Here is a 17,627-nt window from a genome sequence, read left to right as displayed (position 1 = left end):
ACTTTCTTAGGTGAATTAAACATGTTTTACGTTTTATTTTGTCTTTGAATCACAGAAGAAACAAAGGAAAAATGTATGATAAAGCAAACCAAATCACTTCAATGACTTTACAATATGGGGTAAGAAAACATCATTGAATTACATCAGTAACTGCATTTTAACTAGAATACCACGAGCTTTTGAAAAATATTTACAACTACTGTACTTTTAACTGGCTATATCGTAGGTCTCTGCTCTCAAAACATTTCCAGGTTTATTTGTTTGAAGAATTTTATCACTAAGTTTGCTGAAAAATATACTTGTCTGATTTTGTTTGTGTTGTATTCTGAAACATTATTTTGCTATTTTATTGCCCTAAAATGTGACTTACTCAAGGGTCTTCCTGCCTTAAGAAAAATGTAATCCCAAAGGTTTACCTCAAATAATAGAAAGCTAACAAAAGGATACAGGTAGAGCAGCATATGCTCCATTTAGAAAACGGTCAACTCAATCACAAACAGTGAAATAATGTGGACAGATTATTAGTGTGGCAACCTAAAAAAAAATTCTTATCTAAAATATCAAAACCAAGGACAGCGCCCGAGAAAAATTCAATCAACAATTTAGACAGTTCCCTTCAACTTTCTACCAATCAGCATGCTCAATGTACTGTCCTTCTGAAGGACCACTCCCATTGTTCATTGTGGGAGGATTGACTATGGAACATAGCATGAACACGACATAACATACCTGTTTCCAGAGAACAAGGGAATCTTTAGAAGCACTGGCAATAGCAAAAACTCAGAATGCCATGTCATCCCATCAGGCAAATTAGTGGTGGGGGAGGGAAATATTAATTGAATTTGGACAGCTACAATACTGCTTTTATATAAATCTTTTCCAACCTTCACCATTTATATTTTCTTTCCACAGGGTAACAAAGAAGCTGAAATTCACATCATTTATGTTATCCATGGTGGCTGTGTGATGTATTCAACTTATTTCAATAAAGTTTCTTTTGTGCATTTGAATGCTATTTTGTTAATGCACGTGAATATACACACATACATACTTTAAATATAAATAAAGCAGACAGCACATCAACTGAACAAGCAATAGTGTAAAAAAAGTAGTTTCTACAGTAATTACATTGATATTTCTACCCAGGCTTCTAGAATAATCTCTGGATAGTTTCAAACATCCATTGTTCTCATCTGTATTTTTATAATGTCCCCCTTTTCAATCCTCCAACTTCTTTAATGTCCATTGCCACCTTCTGACAGTATCCTTGAAGGCTCTGTGTATTTAGCAGTCAACAGGTAGAAAAGTGCTGGAGTGGGCACTAAAGCCAGCAGAGGCAGATCTTGATCCAGTTTATCTAATCTGGAAATTGAGATAATTCCATAGGCATGCAGCATCCAATGACTAAACAGGACAACCAGCCTCTTCTTTTTGGTGATCAGATCCTTGTATGTCTGTTGATGAAAAACAGTCATTTTTGAAATTATATTTATAACCTGATGTTACAACACAACCCCATTACATTTGATCTGCATTTTTAATAGTCTTGTACTGAAGACTGAATCAGAAATTTCATTATTTTTTTCCCCAAATAGAACTTCAGTAATTCAGCAACATCCTAAAACTTCTTCCGAACCATTAGCAGAGTTCATCATACTTCTCATTCCCATGATTACTTAAAACTGAGTAGTTACACAGCTTCCAATCATCACAGATTAAACTTATTTGTTTATATAACAATTCTTACAATAAAACCTTTGACGGCATATACTCTGATTTCACAAAAGATGAGCTTTAACTCAGTACCAGGTGCTAACGTTCTCCAAACCATGTTGTAGAGAAACAGTTTCTACAGCATTAAATCCACAAAACTGTGTACAATTTATGGTAAAATTACAAATAGTCTTCATAGTTTTGATTTTTAGAGTGTTCCAACTTACCTGTATTTCTGAAGCAGACATGTATACTGCCAAAGTTACCAAGGATAAGACCAGAATTATGTATGGAAAAGCATAATCTGAAATAAATGTATAGACCAAAAATTAGGATAACGTACAGAAAAGCAAATTATTAACAGACATTAAAATGATGTATAAGTGCATAAATTTTGCTAATAAGTTAACATACAATAATTCTATTTCTATATATAATAAAATTATTGGCTGTATGTTGACTTATTCACAAAATGTATACATTTATACAATATTTGAGATATATAGGAGACAGAGAGATCATATAACAGACACATATAAGAAATAGGAGCAGGAGTAGGCCATTTGGCCCTTCGAGCCTGCTCCAGCATTCAATGAGATCATGGCTGATCTTCTGCCTCAATTCCATTCACCGGCCCTATCGCCATATCCCTTGATGCCCTTACTAGTCAGAAATCTATCGACTTCTGTTTTGAATATACCCAATGACTGAGCCTCCACAGCCCTCTGGGGTAGAGAATTCCAAAGATTCACCACCCTCTGTGTGAAGAAATTTCTTCTCATCTCAGTCCTGAATGGCCTACCCTTTATCCTGAGGCTGTGGCCTCATGATTATATGGGAACCTAAATGGGGGATGATATTTCAACTGACCCTAAAGAGCCTTAAATGCTCAGCCATATTGTCTTGTAAAGAAAAGGAAAACTGACCTTTCCAGTGTTCAAACATAAATTCTGACTGGTCAAGTAAGGCAGCAGTGTTAACACTGGCCACAGAACTATCTGCAAGCTGGACTATAAACTGTCCCAATTGAGTATAGCATCACTATGGGGGTGAATCTGAGTCAAGGGAAACTGATTTTATTTTTTAAATCTTATACAAGGGCATTGTATCTTTAATTATGCAATATAATGTTTTCATGTGACTATTTTTGAGCAGATCAAGCAAACTTATAGCTGCACCAGGTGATAAAAAAATCACATTGGAATAAAATACTCAGTACTAGAGACCACATAACCTTAAGTCGCCTTCAAAAAAAAGGAGCCACATATTCACAGCTGTCTGTTTATTACAGAAAGATGACTACAGAAATGAACAACAGTGGGTGGGTGACATAATAAACCCCTGTGGAAATTCCAGGCACTCAAATATTGCAATACGGGGCCGATAACAGAGTCCAAGCAGACTTGCACCATATTACAAGGTCACCTCATTTACACAAGATGATGGTGTTCCCAGTGCACTCCTAGCAAGGGAGTTGGGGGCAGGATATATCATGCACCATCTCCTAAAGGGCTGCTCCTCACCATTTAATCTGCCTTGTGGGAAGAAATGGCTAGAGCAAGTTACAGAACTCAAATTGCTCCTTTCAATTAAGTTGGTTTGGAAGCACTGCTGTGGAAAATCCTTAAAAAGGCAGCCCTTTTTGGAGCTGAAGGCCACCCTGCAGTCAAGAGCAGCCTGGATGAAGGTAGCAGAAAGAATCATTGCTGTCTCACCTACATACCAGAGATTGCAAAGGTGCAGAATAAATATATACCATTAAGAAAGACACTACAGCAAGTTTCAGGATGCCATGGATAAATAAAGAACTAAAATTGAAGAAGAGGGCCTGTTGTTTTGGAACAAAAAAGAGTGAATACAATAAAATAAGGAAAGGAGGGAATATGACAGAATCTCAAAAAATATTTTAAAAAGCAGTGTTCCACAAATATATAGTTAAAAAAGAGAATTGTTCAATGTGAGGCGAGATCCTGGAGATGAGAGGATTTACGGAAATTGGCAGGGATACTTAACAAGTACTTGGCTTCAGTGCTTATAAAAGAGAGAGGATATTGGGGAGGAGGTAAATCCTCAATTGGTTAAAAGCAAGATAGTAGATATTATAGTAAAAGGAAAGCATTGGAAAAGTTAAGTTAAGCTAAAGGACAAAGTTCCAGTTCTTGACTGGATACATCAAACATCCGGTGGGAAATGGGGAAAGAAATAGCAGAGGCCCTCAAAATTACATTTAAAAGTTCTATTGAGTGAGGATGTGCACCAGAGGACTGGAGAGTGGTCACTAATACTCCTTTTTAAAGGAAGACAGAGCTAATGCAGGTAATTACAAGCCAGAGACACTGTATGGGTAGAAGCAGGCAATGTTGCAGAGGTGGAAATTCACCAGGCACCAAGATTGTGAAGTTTGATTCAGCCTCAGACAGTGGCCAGGGAGTGAGAATGGAATCAGTGGCAAGGGAACAGATTTTATGGTGGAAGCTAAAGACGATAGCTTCAATCTTCCCAATGTTGAGTTCGGGGAAGCTAGGACTTTAATTGGACAAGCAGTTTGACAGCACTAACTAGGGGATCAAACAAAGTGGTGAAAAGTCAGAGTGGGCATCATCGGTATACATGTGGACACTGACTCCCATGTTAGTAGATGATGTCACCAAGGGACAGATGCCGAAAAGAAAGGAGCCATGAATAGATCCTTGGACAGGGAGAGAAACCATTGCTAGAGATATACTGGTTGCATTCAGACAGGTAGGAATGAAGCTATGCAAGGGCAGTTGCATGGTGCTGCACAACGGAAGAAAGGCACTGGGAGAAACATGGTCAACTGTATTGAACATTGAGGAAAGGTCAAAGATGAGAAGGGACAGTGTATCGTGATTATAGACATAGAGGATGTCTTTCATGACATGGAATAATTAATGGAGCAGCAAGTAAAATTTAATATAGGAAACAAGATTTCTTTATCTGTCAATGATGGTCATTACATACCAAAAACTTCAAAATATGTGGCAACAAACTAACATTATAAAATCAATTACTATCTGTAATTGAAGTCAAGTAAGTTGTGGCCAAACTTTCAGTCAGAGAAGTTTTGAAATGTAGCTAGAACCAAAGGTAGCATCTAAATATGACAATGTACTTACAAAGCAGGCCTCCACCAACTGCCTGAAGCACTGTAAGAATAGGGAAAAAGTATAGGGCTGCATAAATACTTTTGAATCGGTCAGATTTTCCAAGACCACAGGCAATCTTTTTAACCAGGAGTGGACGAAGCAGCATCATAAAAACCAGACAAAAGGCATAATATATGAAGACGATAGTGTATCTGAAAACAAACAGACAAGACTGACTATCAGAATAACCATTAGAGATGAACAGTCAATGAAGTTGAAATTCTCATTTTTCAGAATGCTGGCTCCCAATTTAAGATGTATATTCCCTCACCACTTCTAACCATCAGTTCTTCGAGTAATAACACATGCTCAAAAGGTTGAAGGTGCATTTGCCTGAACTGGCTAGTTAATGGAAGTGGAAAAATGGCAGATACTCTAATAGTTTTTAATATGTTTGGATGTGCACCAGAGGACTGTATGGAGTTCTCACCTGTCTAGAAAACATTTTATGTCAAACACATACTTAGTTATGGCAGTGAATAAATTAATGTAACCATAAAGTGAACAAGTCAATGTTGCGCTTTACTGAAAATCATATACTTACAAAGGGAATACAGCTTCCTGTGTACAATGCAATGTGTTGATATAATCTGGACTGGGATTATAAAGCATTGTATACCAATCTGAAAGCATCTTCACACGGCAGGAGCGGATTTTCAACTCTCCTACTGGATCATTCACCAACAATGTAACAATAGCTGCAACACTGCATTCCAATAATGCAGTCACATGTTGAAAAAGTGCACTGGAACTGTACAAAAAAATAAAGCATCAACAATTGTTAAGGTGAACTTCAGTTTTTTCTTCAAAATACCGACAATAGATTTCACCTGCCTGGTATGAGGATATACAAATAAGAAAAACCTGAAAAATTGCAGGCTGTTTTCATTAGGATGAAGGAGATTTTGGGGCGATTTAAAATTATGAAGGAATGTGACAGAGTAGATAGAAATAGGCTGTTTCCAGTGATTGAAGGGTTTAGAACACGGACATAGATATAAGATTAAATGAGATTTAGGGCAGAGGAATTTTTTTATTTATTTATTTATTTATTTTTAAACAGAGGGCTGTGAAGCAGAGTTAGTGACTAAACAGAGACCATAATCAACATTTAAGAATAGGTGGTTGAAGGAAAGGGAAATAAAGCGATATGGGTTTTGAGCAGGCACATGGGATTAGGACCACTGCTCATGTGGAAGATAAACACAAATACGGACTGGTTGGGCCAAACGTTCTGTTTCTGTGCTACAATTTCTACATAATTCTAGCTTATATTGTCTACTAAAAATGTGTAATTTGAATGCACTTGTTTGATAATACTATCCAACGATGTGAGAAGTCATCCAGAAATGTCCCAGCCCATATGTGTCAGCCAAACCTCCTGACTGCACAGTTCCAGACAGGGAAATGGAGCAGTAAAATTAGGAAGTTTGCTTACAACACCAGGAGTTGGCAAGTACTGCGGCCTGCAGAATAGTTCATGAGACTTGCAAGATATGTACAATACTGCAAATCTGCTTTGTTGTTTCTCCCACCACAATGGGTAAATTAGTAAATAAAATGTTAGCAAAGCCTTCTTAATGTGAACATGTATACATTGTGTGAAAGGTGCAAAATTCCAGAGATCAAAGGCTTGTTCAGAATTCAGAACCTGCAGAAATTATTGCTGTAAATTCACTGGATAGCTCATGAACTAAATTGAAATGCTGTTATGTCGCTTTACATGCGGAGTCGGGGACTGGATAGTAGCAGAATGGATAGCTAGCTGGCTGAGAGTAGGTTTAAAGAGTAGCTATTCAGAGTGGCAGAAGGCGAGAAGTGGGGTACCACAAGGATCAGTGCTGCGACCACTGTTGTTCACTATTTATATTAACGATTTAGACTTTAGAATCAAAAGCCAACAACTTCTAAATTTGCGGATGACACCAAATTGGGAGGGATAGTTAACACTGAAGAGTACTGAAACAACTTACAAGACATTAATAAACTTGCAGAATGGCCATATAATTGGCAAATGAATTTCAACATAGATAAGTGTGAGGTATTACATTTTGATAGGAAAATGAGGGGATATATTACTTGGAAAATAAGAATGTAAATGGGGTAGAGGAGCAAAGGGATCTGGGAGTACAAAGACACAAATCACAAAGTACTGACACTGGTCAATAAGGCCATAAAAAAAGCAAAACCAAGCACTAGGGTTTATTTCTAGAGGGACTGAATTGAAAAGTAGAGAAGTTATGCTGAACTTGTATCGAACTTTAGTTAAACCACACTTGGGGAGTACTGCATACAGTTCTGGTCGCCATATTAGAAAAAGGATTAAAGAGGCACTGGAGAGGGTGCAAAAACGATTTACAAGGATGATACCGGAATTGCGAGGTTATACCCATCAGGAAAGGGTGAACAGGCTGGGTCTCTTTTCTCTTGAAAAGAGAAGGCTGAGGGGTGACCTAATAGAGGTCTTTAAAAATTATGAAAAGTTTTGATAGAGTGGATACTGAGAGAATGTTTCCACTTTTGGGGAACAACAAAACTAGAAGTCATCAATATAAGATAGTCACCAAGAAACCAAATAGGGAATTCAGAAGAAACTTCTTTACCCAGAGAGTGGTGAGAATGTGAAACTCTCTACCACAGGGAGTGGTTGAGGCGAATAGTATAGATGCATTTAAGGGGAAGCTAGATATGCATATGAGTGGAGCATAAATGCCAGCATGGACTGGTTGGGCTGAATGGTCTGTTTCTGTGCTGTATATTCCATGGCCTGTAATTTGCGGTCAGCGGCGAAGCAAAGGCATCCGCCGCTGGCCCTGAAGAAAGCTGCTCACAAAGATCTCGCGATCTCTGTGGCAAGGAGTTCGGCTTTTCCGATGTTTAGTTGAGATCAGTGCAAGTTAATGGGGAATCACTAACGCTAACTGCTGTGACGTCAACAAGCTGTCTAAGAAGCCAATCACAATGCAGAATTCTCACATACCAGGAAATGAATAAGCTCCTTTTATTCTAACTTTTTAAAAATGTTAGTGAGAAAATCAAAAATTGGGGCTCCCACATGGGGAAAAAGTAAACCTGAAATAAAGATGAACAAACTTTTAAAAAGTATATATATTTTTTTTAAGTTTCTTAAAAAATGTAATTTTTTTAAAAATGGATAAATTTGACACTCCACAAAATTAAATGTTTTTCACGGCCATAACGTTTGTTTAACAGTCAATACGCTGTTAAAACACCAGTTACACTTAATCCAAAGGGGTCCAACATTTAATGGGGTATGTAACAGCAATATTACTGCGGAAAAGCCAAAGTTTTCATCAGTTTCACTGATTTCCCGCTATGGGGGGGGGGGGGGGGGGAGCGGGGGCACAGTGCAGCTAGTGTCAGAGCAGTGAAAGACTGATTGCAACTTCAGGATTTCCATGTTAGGATGTGCATGCACTAAATCCTGAAGTTGTGGTCAGTTTCAAAAGGGGTAATAACAGCGAACGCAGTTCGTTCACTGTTATTACCCACCGCAAATTCCAGGCCTATGTACTACCACTAGAGGGAGATCTACTGGCTACATAACTTGCAGGGACTTTCAATGGCAGAAACCCAAATATGGTTGAATTTGTGCCAGTAGAAGCTTGTAGAATGCTACGGTGTCTCCATCCCTGCGCAATATAATTATATTAGTTTAGGGAAACAAGTCAAGTATCAGTAGATGTAGGAGACAAAAAATTCATACCAGGGTTAAATACTTTCTTGACAGACTACAATTTAAATAAAATTATTTTTTAAGAATTCTGCATGAAACTCATACCGTAGAGAGTGCTTCAATAATCTGATCAGACTATCTTGTAGTTTACACTTTCCTGATTACTTGTAAATGTACGACAAGTTCATGCATTTTCTTTATCATCTGTACCTCGAAGATATTTTCCCCTATGGTTCTGCCATTTGTAATTTATTGTCCACTTTCCCAAAATAGACCCAAGAAATTGGTGAAAAGTAGGCAGCGGGCCAGGGAACAGGATCTCCGCCATCCTGCCGACAGCCTGGACAAAGACCTTCAACGCTGCATTGGAAAAACTCACTGGAGCTCTTGCGGCCATTTTACACCTTTCCTGTTGTCTGCAGCCACAGTGCACCTCCCCTTTAAGAGCTGCTGGCTGCTTTTAACTGGCGTCAGAGAAGCTCGATTTTCTGCTTCCCCCAAACAGTCGCATAGCCAATAAACAGCGCAGATAGTGCTGGCAGCATGCCTGTCCCATTACAATGAGGTCCCAGCAGCAATTTCTTGTCATCCGTGTGGCCACGTGAACAGGCGCATGTGCGCCTCTTTTCAGGCGCAGTTTAATTTAGGCCTTGAAGAAATGCAATGGACAGAGAAATGCATGCTCGAATAACTGTTTCTATTATACCTATTAAATAGAAACAGCAGTCATTTTAATTCACAGACCTGGAAGTGTGAATTTAGCAGCATCTGCTGCCGCAAACTTCAGGATGTACTTGTTTACAGCAATTAAGACAATTTTAAGTGACCCTAAAAGGGACAGGCCAGTTAAACACAACTCCATTTTAGCAGCAAAATTATACATTATCAATTATGTGGTATAATGTTCCTGTCAATATAAAACAGTGCATCATCTGACTTACCATAGGCAATTCCTAGCATACAAGTAAAAGATATTTGATGTTCACCAAACTAAAGAAAACACACTTAAAATTATATTTTAACAGATGTATTTGTAAAGCAGAACAGCAAGAAATCACAGAAATCACAGAAACCCCACAGTGCAGATAGAGGCCATTTCGGCCCATCAGACAACAGCATCAACTTCAAGAGTAATTTAGAGAGAGAAAGAAATAATTACAATGTTCAGTTATGCCCAAGAGAAACTGAATTAAGATTGCTCAATCTCATTTCAGGTTGGCTCCTTGTAGCAGACAAAAAAGCGACTTTCACCCCCTCAGTCTCTGCTGGATTTAAATTCATGCCCCAAAGGTAAAAATCCAATGTTTAACCTACTGTGACACCTACACGTCTAGAAAGACTATACAGTAACACCGTTTATGTTGATGTTTCTCAAATAACACTAACCTCTTTTTGCCTGAATACCATTCAATAAAGAACCAATGCAAAACCAAAGGTAGCATTGCCATGAAACCAAGATACAGCCAGTCATATAGCTCTGGTGATGCCTCACATTGACGACAAATCTTCAGAGCATCTGTTCTTTCCCCTCTTGGGCATACCTGCAGAGGATTTTTTTTTAAATAAATGAAAAATCTTTTTATTATTTCATTACTATGTTATAAATAAATGTTTAGGTAGCCACATTGATACAGGTTTAATACATGGAAATACATTTACAACATATGCAATCTCTCTCCAATTAAAACAAACTTCCATGATCTAAATTAGAAAAAAATTCAACCTGGGGTTTGAAATTAGATCAGGGATGATAGTGGAATCACTAAACAACCTGCCATTGATTTGTTTCTGGATTCAAACTACAAATCCTTCCATTTCAACCTTTAATCACAGGCTGACATAACCTCGAATGCTTATAGTTTGAAGCAAATCAATGACAGGTTATTTAGTGACTCCACCTCATTCAATGTCAAATTCCAGGATGAATTACCTCTTATTCAAATCATGGAAGTCTAAGAGCTTTGCGGAAGTCGCCTGTCACTTAATTCTCCGCTCCACTCCCACTCTGATCTCTCTGTCCTCGGCCTCTTACATTGTTCCAACAAAGCTCAACGTAAGTTCGAGGAACAGCACCTCATCTTTCGATTAGGCACTTTACAGCCTTCTGGACTCAACATCGAGTTCAACAATTTCAGATCATAACCACTGCCCCCATTTTTTCACATGGCAGCTGTTGATGATTCTGCCATTGCCATTTACACCTCATCTAGACTCATCTTTTCTTAACTTGTCCCATTACCATCTCCTTTTGCCTTGCACCATCATCCCTTTTGTCTTTTAATCTCTCCTGCCTTCCATCCTATCACAGACCTTCCCTTTTGTTCTTACCTCCCCTCCCCCCTTTCCCTGCCCCTGCCTTAAAATCTGTTACATCTCTAACTTTTTCCAGTTCTGACGAAAGGTCATCAACCTGAAACGTTAATTCTGTTTCTCACTCCACGATGCTGCCTGACCTGCTGAGTATTTCCAGCATTTTCTGTTTTTACTTAAGTCTAAGAGCCCACTTTGAATATGCTCCTTTGAATACATATGAATAGGGTGATGTTATAAATTAATGAGTCTTAATATATTTCATTAAAAACAGACCAAGACATCAGCTTTCAGGTTGCAGTACTGCATAATGAATTCTGTATACAGATAACACAACTTAACCACTGATCAATAATGCTCATTTTGTCATTAGCTCTACACTTTGAAATATCCAACGTGCACATGTACTGTGAAAGCAATTGGCAAAAGTAGGCCATTCAAAAGAAAACACTGCATGCCAGAGTCCTAGCAGCAGTAAACAGCAGCAAATTAGTGGGTAGAAAATGTACTTATAATGATAATGTAGATCTATGACAGTATGATCAATACAAGTTCCACATACTAAACAATCATTGACAAATTAAAAACTTTAGTTATTTAATGATTACAAATATATATTATATACTGGATAACATATTTATTGCTTGGGTAATAGCTATCATTCAAGTAGGCCAGTGATCTTTAAACACTAATCCTGCCCAGTAATCATAAAATATTGTCAAGTTTACTCTATGCAAGAAATATGAAAATGCACAAAAAGCTCACCCCACAGTCTCCATATTGCAGCTGACTACCATTTAGGCTTTCTGTTATTTGCTTTCCACAGTATAATCCAAGGCACATTAAATCAACATCTGAAATTAAATTTACATTTTTTTTTAAAACAGAGTGCATCAACTGTTAAATTATAATTATTATATAAGCCATTTAAAAGGAACTGGATATCAAAGCAGCATTTGACTGAGTATGGCATTATGGAGCCCTAACAAAACTGAAATCAATGGTAGTCAAAGGTAAAAACCTCCAGTGGCTGAAGTCATATCTGATACAAAAGAAGACGGTCGTGATTATCAGAGGCCTCTCATCACTGCCCCAGGACATCACTGCAAGAGTTTCTCAGGAAAGTATCCATGGCCCAAACATCTTCAGCTACTTCAGCAAAGTCTTTCCCTCTGTCTTAAGTTGGGGCTGTTTGCTGACGATTCCAGTGTTCAACTCCATTCACAGCTCCTCTGATGATATCCCATGCCAGTCTACTGCAGGACCTAGAGAAGATTCAGGCTTGGGCTGACAAGAGGCAGATAACATTTGCACTACATAGATGCCAGGCAATAACCATTGTCGAGTACCCCAGCAACATCCTGGGAATTACCAGACCAGAAACTGAACAGGACCAGCAATATTAACACACAACTACAAGAGCAGGGCACAGGCTGGGTATTCTGTGATGAGGAGCTCGCCTCCAGACCCTTCAAAGCATCTCCACCATCTTCAAGGCACAAGTCAGGAGCGTGATAGAATGCTCACCACTCACTCGGATGGGCACACCTGCAACAACTTGCATTGATAGATAGTGTCTTTAACATAGGAAAACATCCCAAGGCGCTTCACAGGAGCGTTATCAAACAAAATCTGAAACCGAGCCACATAAGGAAGTATTAGGACTGGTGACCAAAAACTTGGTCTAAAAGGTAGCGTCTTAAAGGAGGAGAGAGGTGGAGAGGTTTAGGGAGGGAATTCCAGAGCTTAGGGCCTAGGCAGCTGAAGGCACGGCCACCAATGGTGGAGCGAAGAAAATCGAGGAGGCACAAGAGGCCAGAATTGCAGAAGCGCAGAGACTGCGGAGGATTGTCGGGCTGGGGGAGGTTACAGATAGAAGATAGGAGCAGGAGTAGACCATTCGGCCCTTCGAGATAGGGAGGAGTGAGGCCATGGAGGGATTTGAAAACACAGATGAGAATTTTAAAATAGAGGCATTGCCGGAGCCAATGTAGGTTAGCGAGCACTGGTGTGTGTGAACAGGACTTGGTGCGAGTTAGGATACGGGCAGCAGAGTTTTGGACTTGCTCAAGTTATGGAAAGTGCAAGGTGTGAGGCTGGCCAGGAGAGCATTGGAATAGTCGAGTCTAGAGGTAACAAAGGCCTGGATGAGGGTTTCAGCAGCAGGTGAGCTGAGGCAGGGGCGGAGACAGGCAATGTTGTGGAGGTGGAAGTAGATGGTCTTGGTGATTGAGAGGATATTGGGTCGGTAGATCAACTCAGGGTCAAATAGGACACCAAGGTTGTGAACAGTCTGGTTCAGCCTCAGACAGCGGCCAGGGAGACAGATGGGGACGGTTCCCAATGTTTAATTGGAGGCAATTTCTGCTCACCCAATACTGGATGTCAGACAAGCAGCGTGACAAACTGCAGTGGAGAGGTCGAGAACAACACTCAAATTGAACATCATCTAGGACACAGCAGTTTGTTTAATTAGCACTTCTGCCACTGAACGTAATAGCCACCCCCTCCATCACCAACACACTGTGCGTATAGTATCTAAAATCTATAGAATGCACTGCAGCAACTCACCAAAGTTACTCTGACAACACTTCCCAGCCCAGCAAACTCTACCACCGAGAAGGGCAAGCGCAGTAATGTTGTGGAAATACCAAGCCAGGCAAAAATAGATGGAGGCTGCAGTCCTTGTCGATGTACAGGAAACTTTCTGGTATCCAGCACGGACGGGACCGACCTGGTGCCGGTCCATCAACAATGCCGGATAACCAAATGCTATAGTTAAAAGATATGGAGCTTCCGAGCTCCGTCTAAAGCAACAAACCCTGTTGCTTAGCAACAGCTTCAAAACAATTAGCACAACTTGCAAGCGTCTCTGTAGCTTAGCAACAGCTTCAGCTACACGCTTGCACAGCCACAAATGAGTAAAAAAAGTAACTAAAAGTTAAAAAAATTATCTGAACCGACTCCTGAATTTTGCCGGTGGATAGAGCGTTCTGGTTATTTAGTGGCCGGTTAATCGAAAGTTTCCTGTAATAGGAATGAGAGTTCTAGGTGCAGGTGTCAAACACTTACATGTTTATTAAGTTAAACAAGTTAAATAAACATACTCTCAAAACACCCCAGAACACACGGTGATGCATTAATGAGTAATGTTATATATAGGCGGCCTGCTCCACAGTCTTTACAAAAGGAGAACAATCCCAGAACCACTGTAACCTAATTAGGTCACTGGGCAGAACTCCATAATGTCATTGCAGATGGAATTTTACATAAAATCTCAGGCTATCTCCAACTAGCAGCATTTTATTTTCATGTTAATATTTTTGAGTGATCAGGTAAGTAATACCAGTTCTCAGGACTAGCATTTTTATCATGTAGCATCAGTGTTAATCACTCCAAGGGCAAGCATAGTGTAAATTATGGACAGAGTAAATCTCATCTGCATTGCTCCAAGAATGTGTCTTTAACAGATTTCCCTATATCGTATGTGTGAGTTGTACTTTTCTCACACATTAACTGGACATTCATCGCTCTTGTATCTGGAACCTTGATGGGTGTAAAATGTTTAATGTGTTTACAACAACAACTTGCATCTATATAGCACGCTCAACATAGTAAAACATATTGTTTCCCTACAAAACAAGTCACTACACAAAGTCATTCATTGTGTGCAAAGTGTTTTCAGGCGTTTGAGATACCTGAAAAAGCACTGTATCAATGCAAGTATTTTCAATTGATATCAATGATCACAGAATCACTCGTACTTAAAATCTAGCAACAATAATCTGCCAAATAGAAGTACACAAATAAAAAATTACTCCAGTTATTCTACAAGGGCTTCCATTTTGTCTATGGGTGAGTTGTGCACTCCCATACTGCTATAATTCCAACCATCTTCCAGTAAACTGTAATGAAAACTGAGTGATGAGATAGATTTGCTGCAGTGTCTGTGGCTCCCAATCAGACACAAGTAGCTGGATTTCAAGATCAGCTACCAAATGACTTTAAAGCTTTTAAAAGTAAAAGCTTTTTGATTTACCTTGTTCTAAATACAGGTTAAGGGTACGCTTGAGGCCTTTCACGACCGGTGGGCACTGCAGGGATTGGCATGCATAATGGGTAATAGTAATACAATTATTATTTAAGTTTTACAAGTTCCCTTTGGTTTTGTGGTTAAGTTAGTTGAGCCCCTTTAAAAGGGGGGGATATTTTGTTTGGTTTTCATTTGGTGAAACAGGAGCAACCCAGTGTCTCCTTATGGGTTATTTCAGAAACAAATACAAGTTACGGGCATTTTCCCATCCAACCCCTGCACTTTAGACATTGGGTTAATTGCCCCTTCTCCATAACCCGCCTTCCTGGTCAGGACAGAAGCAGCCACAGCAGGTGACAAGTGGCCTGTACATGATCCATATGCACATGATCCAGCTTGTAATTCCTACACTTGATGCTTCAAAATGACTTCATTGGCTGTTAAGCACTTTGGGACATCCGGTGGTCGTGAAAGGCGCTATATAAATACAAGTTTTTTTAAATTCTCCAATGCTAACTGTCTTCTTAAACCCCTCTCCCGTTTCCTCCACCCTCAACTCAGACGACAAGCGTGAGGAGCTCATGGACTTTTTTGTCTCTAAGATTGAGACCATCTGTTCAGCTGCCTCTGTCACTTCCCTTCCTTCCCCTAGCCCACCAGGCCAAATTTCTTCTAAGGCTCCCCTCTGCACTAGCCCTGAACTCACATCTTTCTCCAGTTTCTCTCCAATCTCCCCTCATGACCTATCTGCGCTCATCTTGTCCATGAAGCCCACTTCCTGCTCCCTTGACCCTATTCCCACCAAACTGTTGACCACCCAAACTTCCTTTTCTGGCTCCCATGTTAGCTGATACTGTTAACAGTTCTCTCTCCTCAGGTACTGCCCCGCCCCCCCTCAAATCTGCCATCATCACCCCTCTCCTCAAAAAAAAACCCTTGACTCCTCTGTCCTTGCAAACTACCGCCCCATCTTCAACCTCCCTTTCCGCTCCAAAGTCCTTGAATGTGTTGTCGCCTCCCAAATCCATGCCCATCTTTCCCGCAACTCCATGTTTCAATCCTTCCAATCAGGTTTCCGCCCCTGCCACAGTAGCGAGACGGCTCTCATCGAAGTCACAAATGACATCCTTTGTGACTGTGACAAAGGTAAACTATCCCGCCTCGTCCTTCTTAACTTGTCCGCAGCCTTTGACACGGTTGACCACTCCATCCTTCTCCAATGCCTCTCCACCGTCGTCCAGCTGGATGGGACTGCACTCGCCTGGTTCCTTTCTTATCTATCTAATCGTAACCAGAGAATCACCTGCAATAGCTTCTCTTCCCACTCCAGCATCGTTACCTCTGGTGTCCCGCAAGGATCTATCCTTGGCCCCCTCCTATTTCTCATCTACATGCTGCCCCCCTTGGCGACATTGTCCAAAACACAGCATCAGTTTCCACAAGTACGCTGACGACACCCAGCTCTACCTCACCACCACTTCTCTCGACCCCTCCACGGTCTCTAAATTGTCAGACTGCTTGTCCGACATACAGTTCTGGATGAGCAGAAATTTTCCCCAATTAAATATTGTTTTCGGTCCCCGCCACAATCTCCGTTCCCTAGCCACTAACTCCATCCTTCTTCCTAACATCTGTCTGATGCTGAACCACACTGTTCGCAACCGTGGTGTTATATTTGACCCTGAAATGAGCTTCTGACCACATATCGATGGCCTATTTCCACCTCTGTAACATCACCCGTCTCTGCCCTGCCTCAGCTGCCATTGCTGAAACCCTTATCCATGCCTTTGTTAATCTAGACTTGATTATTTCAACACACCTCTGGCTGGCCTCCCATCTTCTACACTACGTAAACTCAAGGTCATCCAAAACTCAGCTGCCTGTATCCTAACTCGCACCAAGTCCTGTTTACCCATCACCCCTGTGATCGCTGACCTACACTGGCTCCAGGTTAAGCAACACCTCCATTTTAAAATTCTTCTTGTTTTTAAAATTCTCCAAGGCCTCGCCCCTCCCTATCTCTAATCTCCTCCAGCCCCACAACCCCCCACCAAGATATCTGCCTCTAATCCTGCTCTCTAGCATCCCTGATTATAATTGCTCAACCATTGGTGGCCGTGCCTTCTGTTGTCTAGGCCCTAAGCTCTGGAATTCCCTGCCTGAACCTCGCCATCTCTTTCCTCCTTTAAGACGCTCCTTAAAACCTACCTCTTTGACCAAGCTTTTGGTCACCTGCCCTAATTACTCATTATGTGGCTCGGTGTCAAATGTTTTGTCTTCCAACACTCCTGTGAAGCGCCTTGGGACGTTTTACTCCGTTAAAGGCACTATATAAATACACAAGTTGTTGTTATCTACGGGTGCACGGACTACAAGCGGAGCAGGTAATCGCTCGACAAGTAGCTAGTGAAGCGCCGACAGGCCGCCTTACCCATAGTGAGATCCAGTGGCGGCCGCTCCACAGACTCCGACACGGCGAGCCCGGGGTATTCCACACCGGAACACTACCAGCGTCACTCATCGCCTGCTTCCGGTTATGGCGGCGGTGACCTTTGCCCTTTCCCCTTTCCCCGCAAACCTTTAGTCGGGCGCTCGCGAGCGAGTCCGTTAACCCCCCTCCGGGGTCCGCGAGCCGAGTCCGTTAACCACTTCGGGGCCCGCGAGCCGAGTCCGTTAATTCCCCGGGCCCCCCGGCCGAGTCCGTTAA

General features: G+C 40.8%; 2 protein-coding genes across 10 annotated transcripts in view; one reads left to right on the top strand and one right to left on the bottom strand.

Moving 5' to 3' along the window:
* The window catches only part of ccdc175 (coiled-coil domain containing 175), a 138,415-nt gene extending 137,405 nt beyond the window's left edge, over positions 1-1,010 (top strand). For all 5 annotated transcript variants that reach the window (XM_086003297.1, XM_086003296.1, XM_086003294.1 and 2 more), the window contains 2 exons: positions 56-119; positions 913-1,010. In XM_086003297.1, the coding sequence (XP_085859423.1) occupies positions 56-105 (50 nt within the window). In that variant the 3' untranslated portion in view covers positions 106-119; positions 913-1,010. The remainder of the gene's footprint in view (positions 1-55; positions 120-912) is intronic.
* Positions 3-17,598, bottom strand: jkamp (jnk1/mapk8 associated membrane protein). Of its 5 annotated transcripts, none has more exons than XM_086003302.1 (8): positions 17,352-17,456; positions 11,909-12,174; positions 11,653-11,741; positions 9,964-10,118; positions 5,425-5,631; positions 4,851-5,032; positions 1,941-2,017; positions 3-1,454 (listed from the first exon to the last, which is right to left on the bottom strand). In XM_086003302.1, the coding sequence occupies exons 2-8, from the start codon at positions 11,925-11,927 to the stop codon at positions 1,236-1,238; spliced, it is 948 nt and encodes a 315-aa protein (XP_085859428.1). In that variant the 5' UTR covers positions 11,928-12,174; positions 17,352-17,456; the 3' UTR covers positions 3-1,235. The 5 variants fall into 5 exon arrangements, with proteins under 5 accessions (XP_085859428.1, XP_085859427.1, XP_085859430.1 ...); XM_086003301.1 differs by having other exon boundaries at positions 11,909-12,152; positions 17,352-17,444; XM_086003304.1 differs by lacking the exons at positions 11,909-12,174; positions 17,352-17,456 and adding an exon at positions 17,499-17,598.
* Between the last annotated feature and the right edge of the window lie 29 nt (positions 17,599-17,627).

Source organism: Somniosus microcephalus, chromosome 12 (genome assembly GCF_052327205.1).
Source record: "Somniosus microcephalus isolate GS21.2 chromosome 12, FLI_Smic_1.0, whole genome shotgun sequence".
Classification (NCBI taxonomy): Eukaryota; Metazoa; Chordata; class Chondrichthyes; order Squaliformes; family Somniosidae; genus Somniosus; species Somniosus microcephalus.
Note: the sequence above shows the minus strand (reverse complement) of the source record. Positions and strands in the feature narration are given on the sequence as shown.

Coding starts and splice junctions, on each gene's coding strand:
- jkamp (XM_086003302.1), bottom strand. Junction 5,632..9,963: donor TGGTATTCAGGCAAAAAGAG/GTTAGTGTTATT, acceptor TTTTTTGTACAG/TTCCAGTGCACTTTTTCAAC. Junction 2,018..4,850: donor AGTTGGTGGAGGCCTGCTTT/GTAAGTACATTG, acceptor CATTTATTTCAG/ATTATGCTTTTCCATACATA.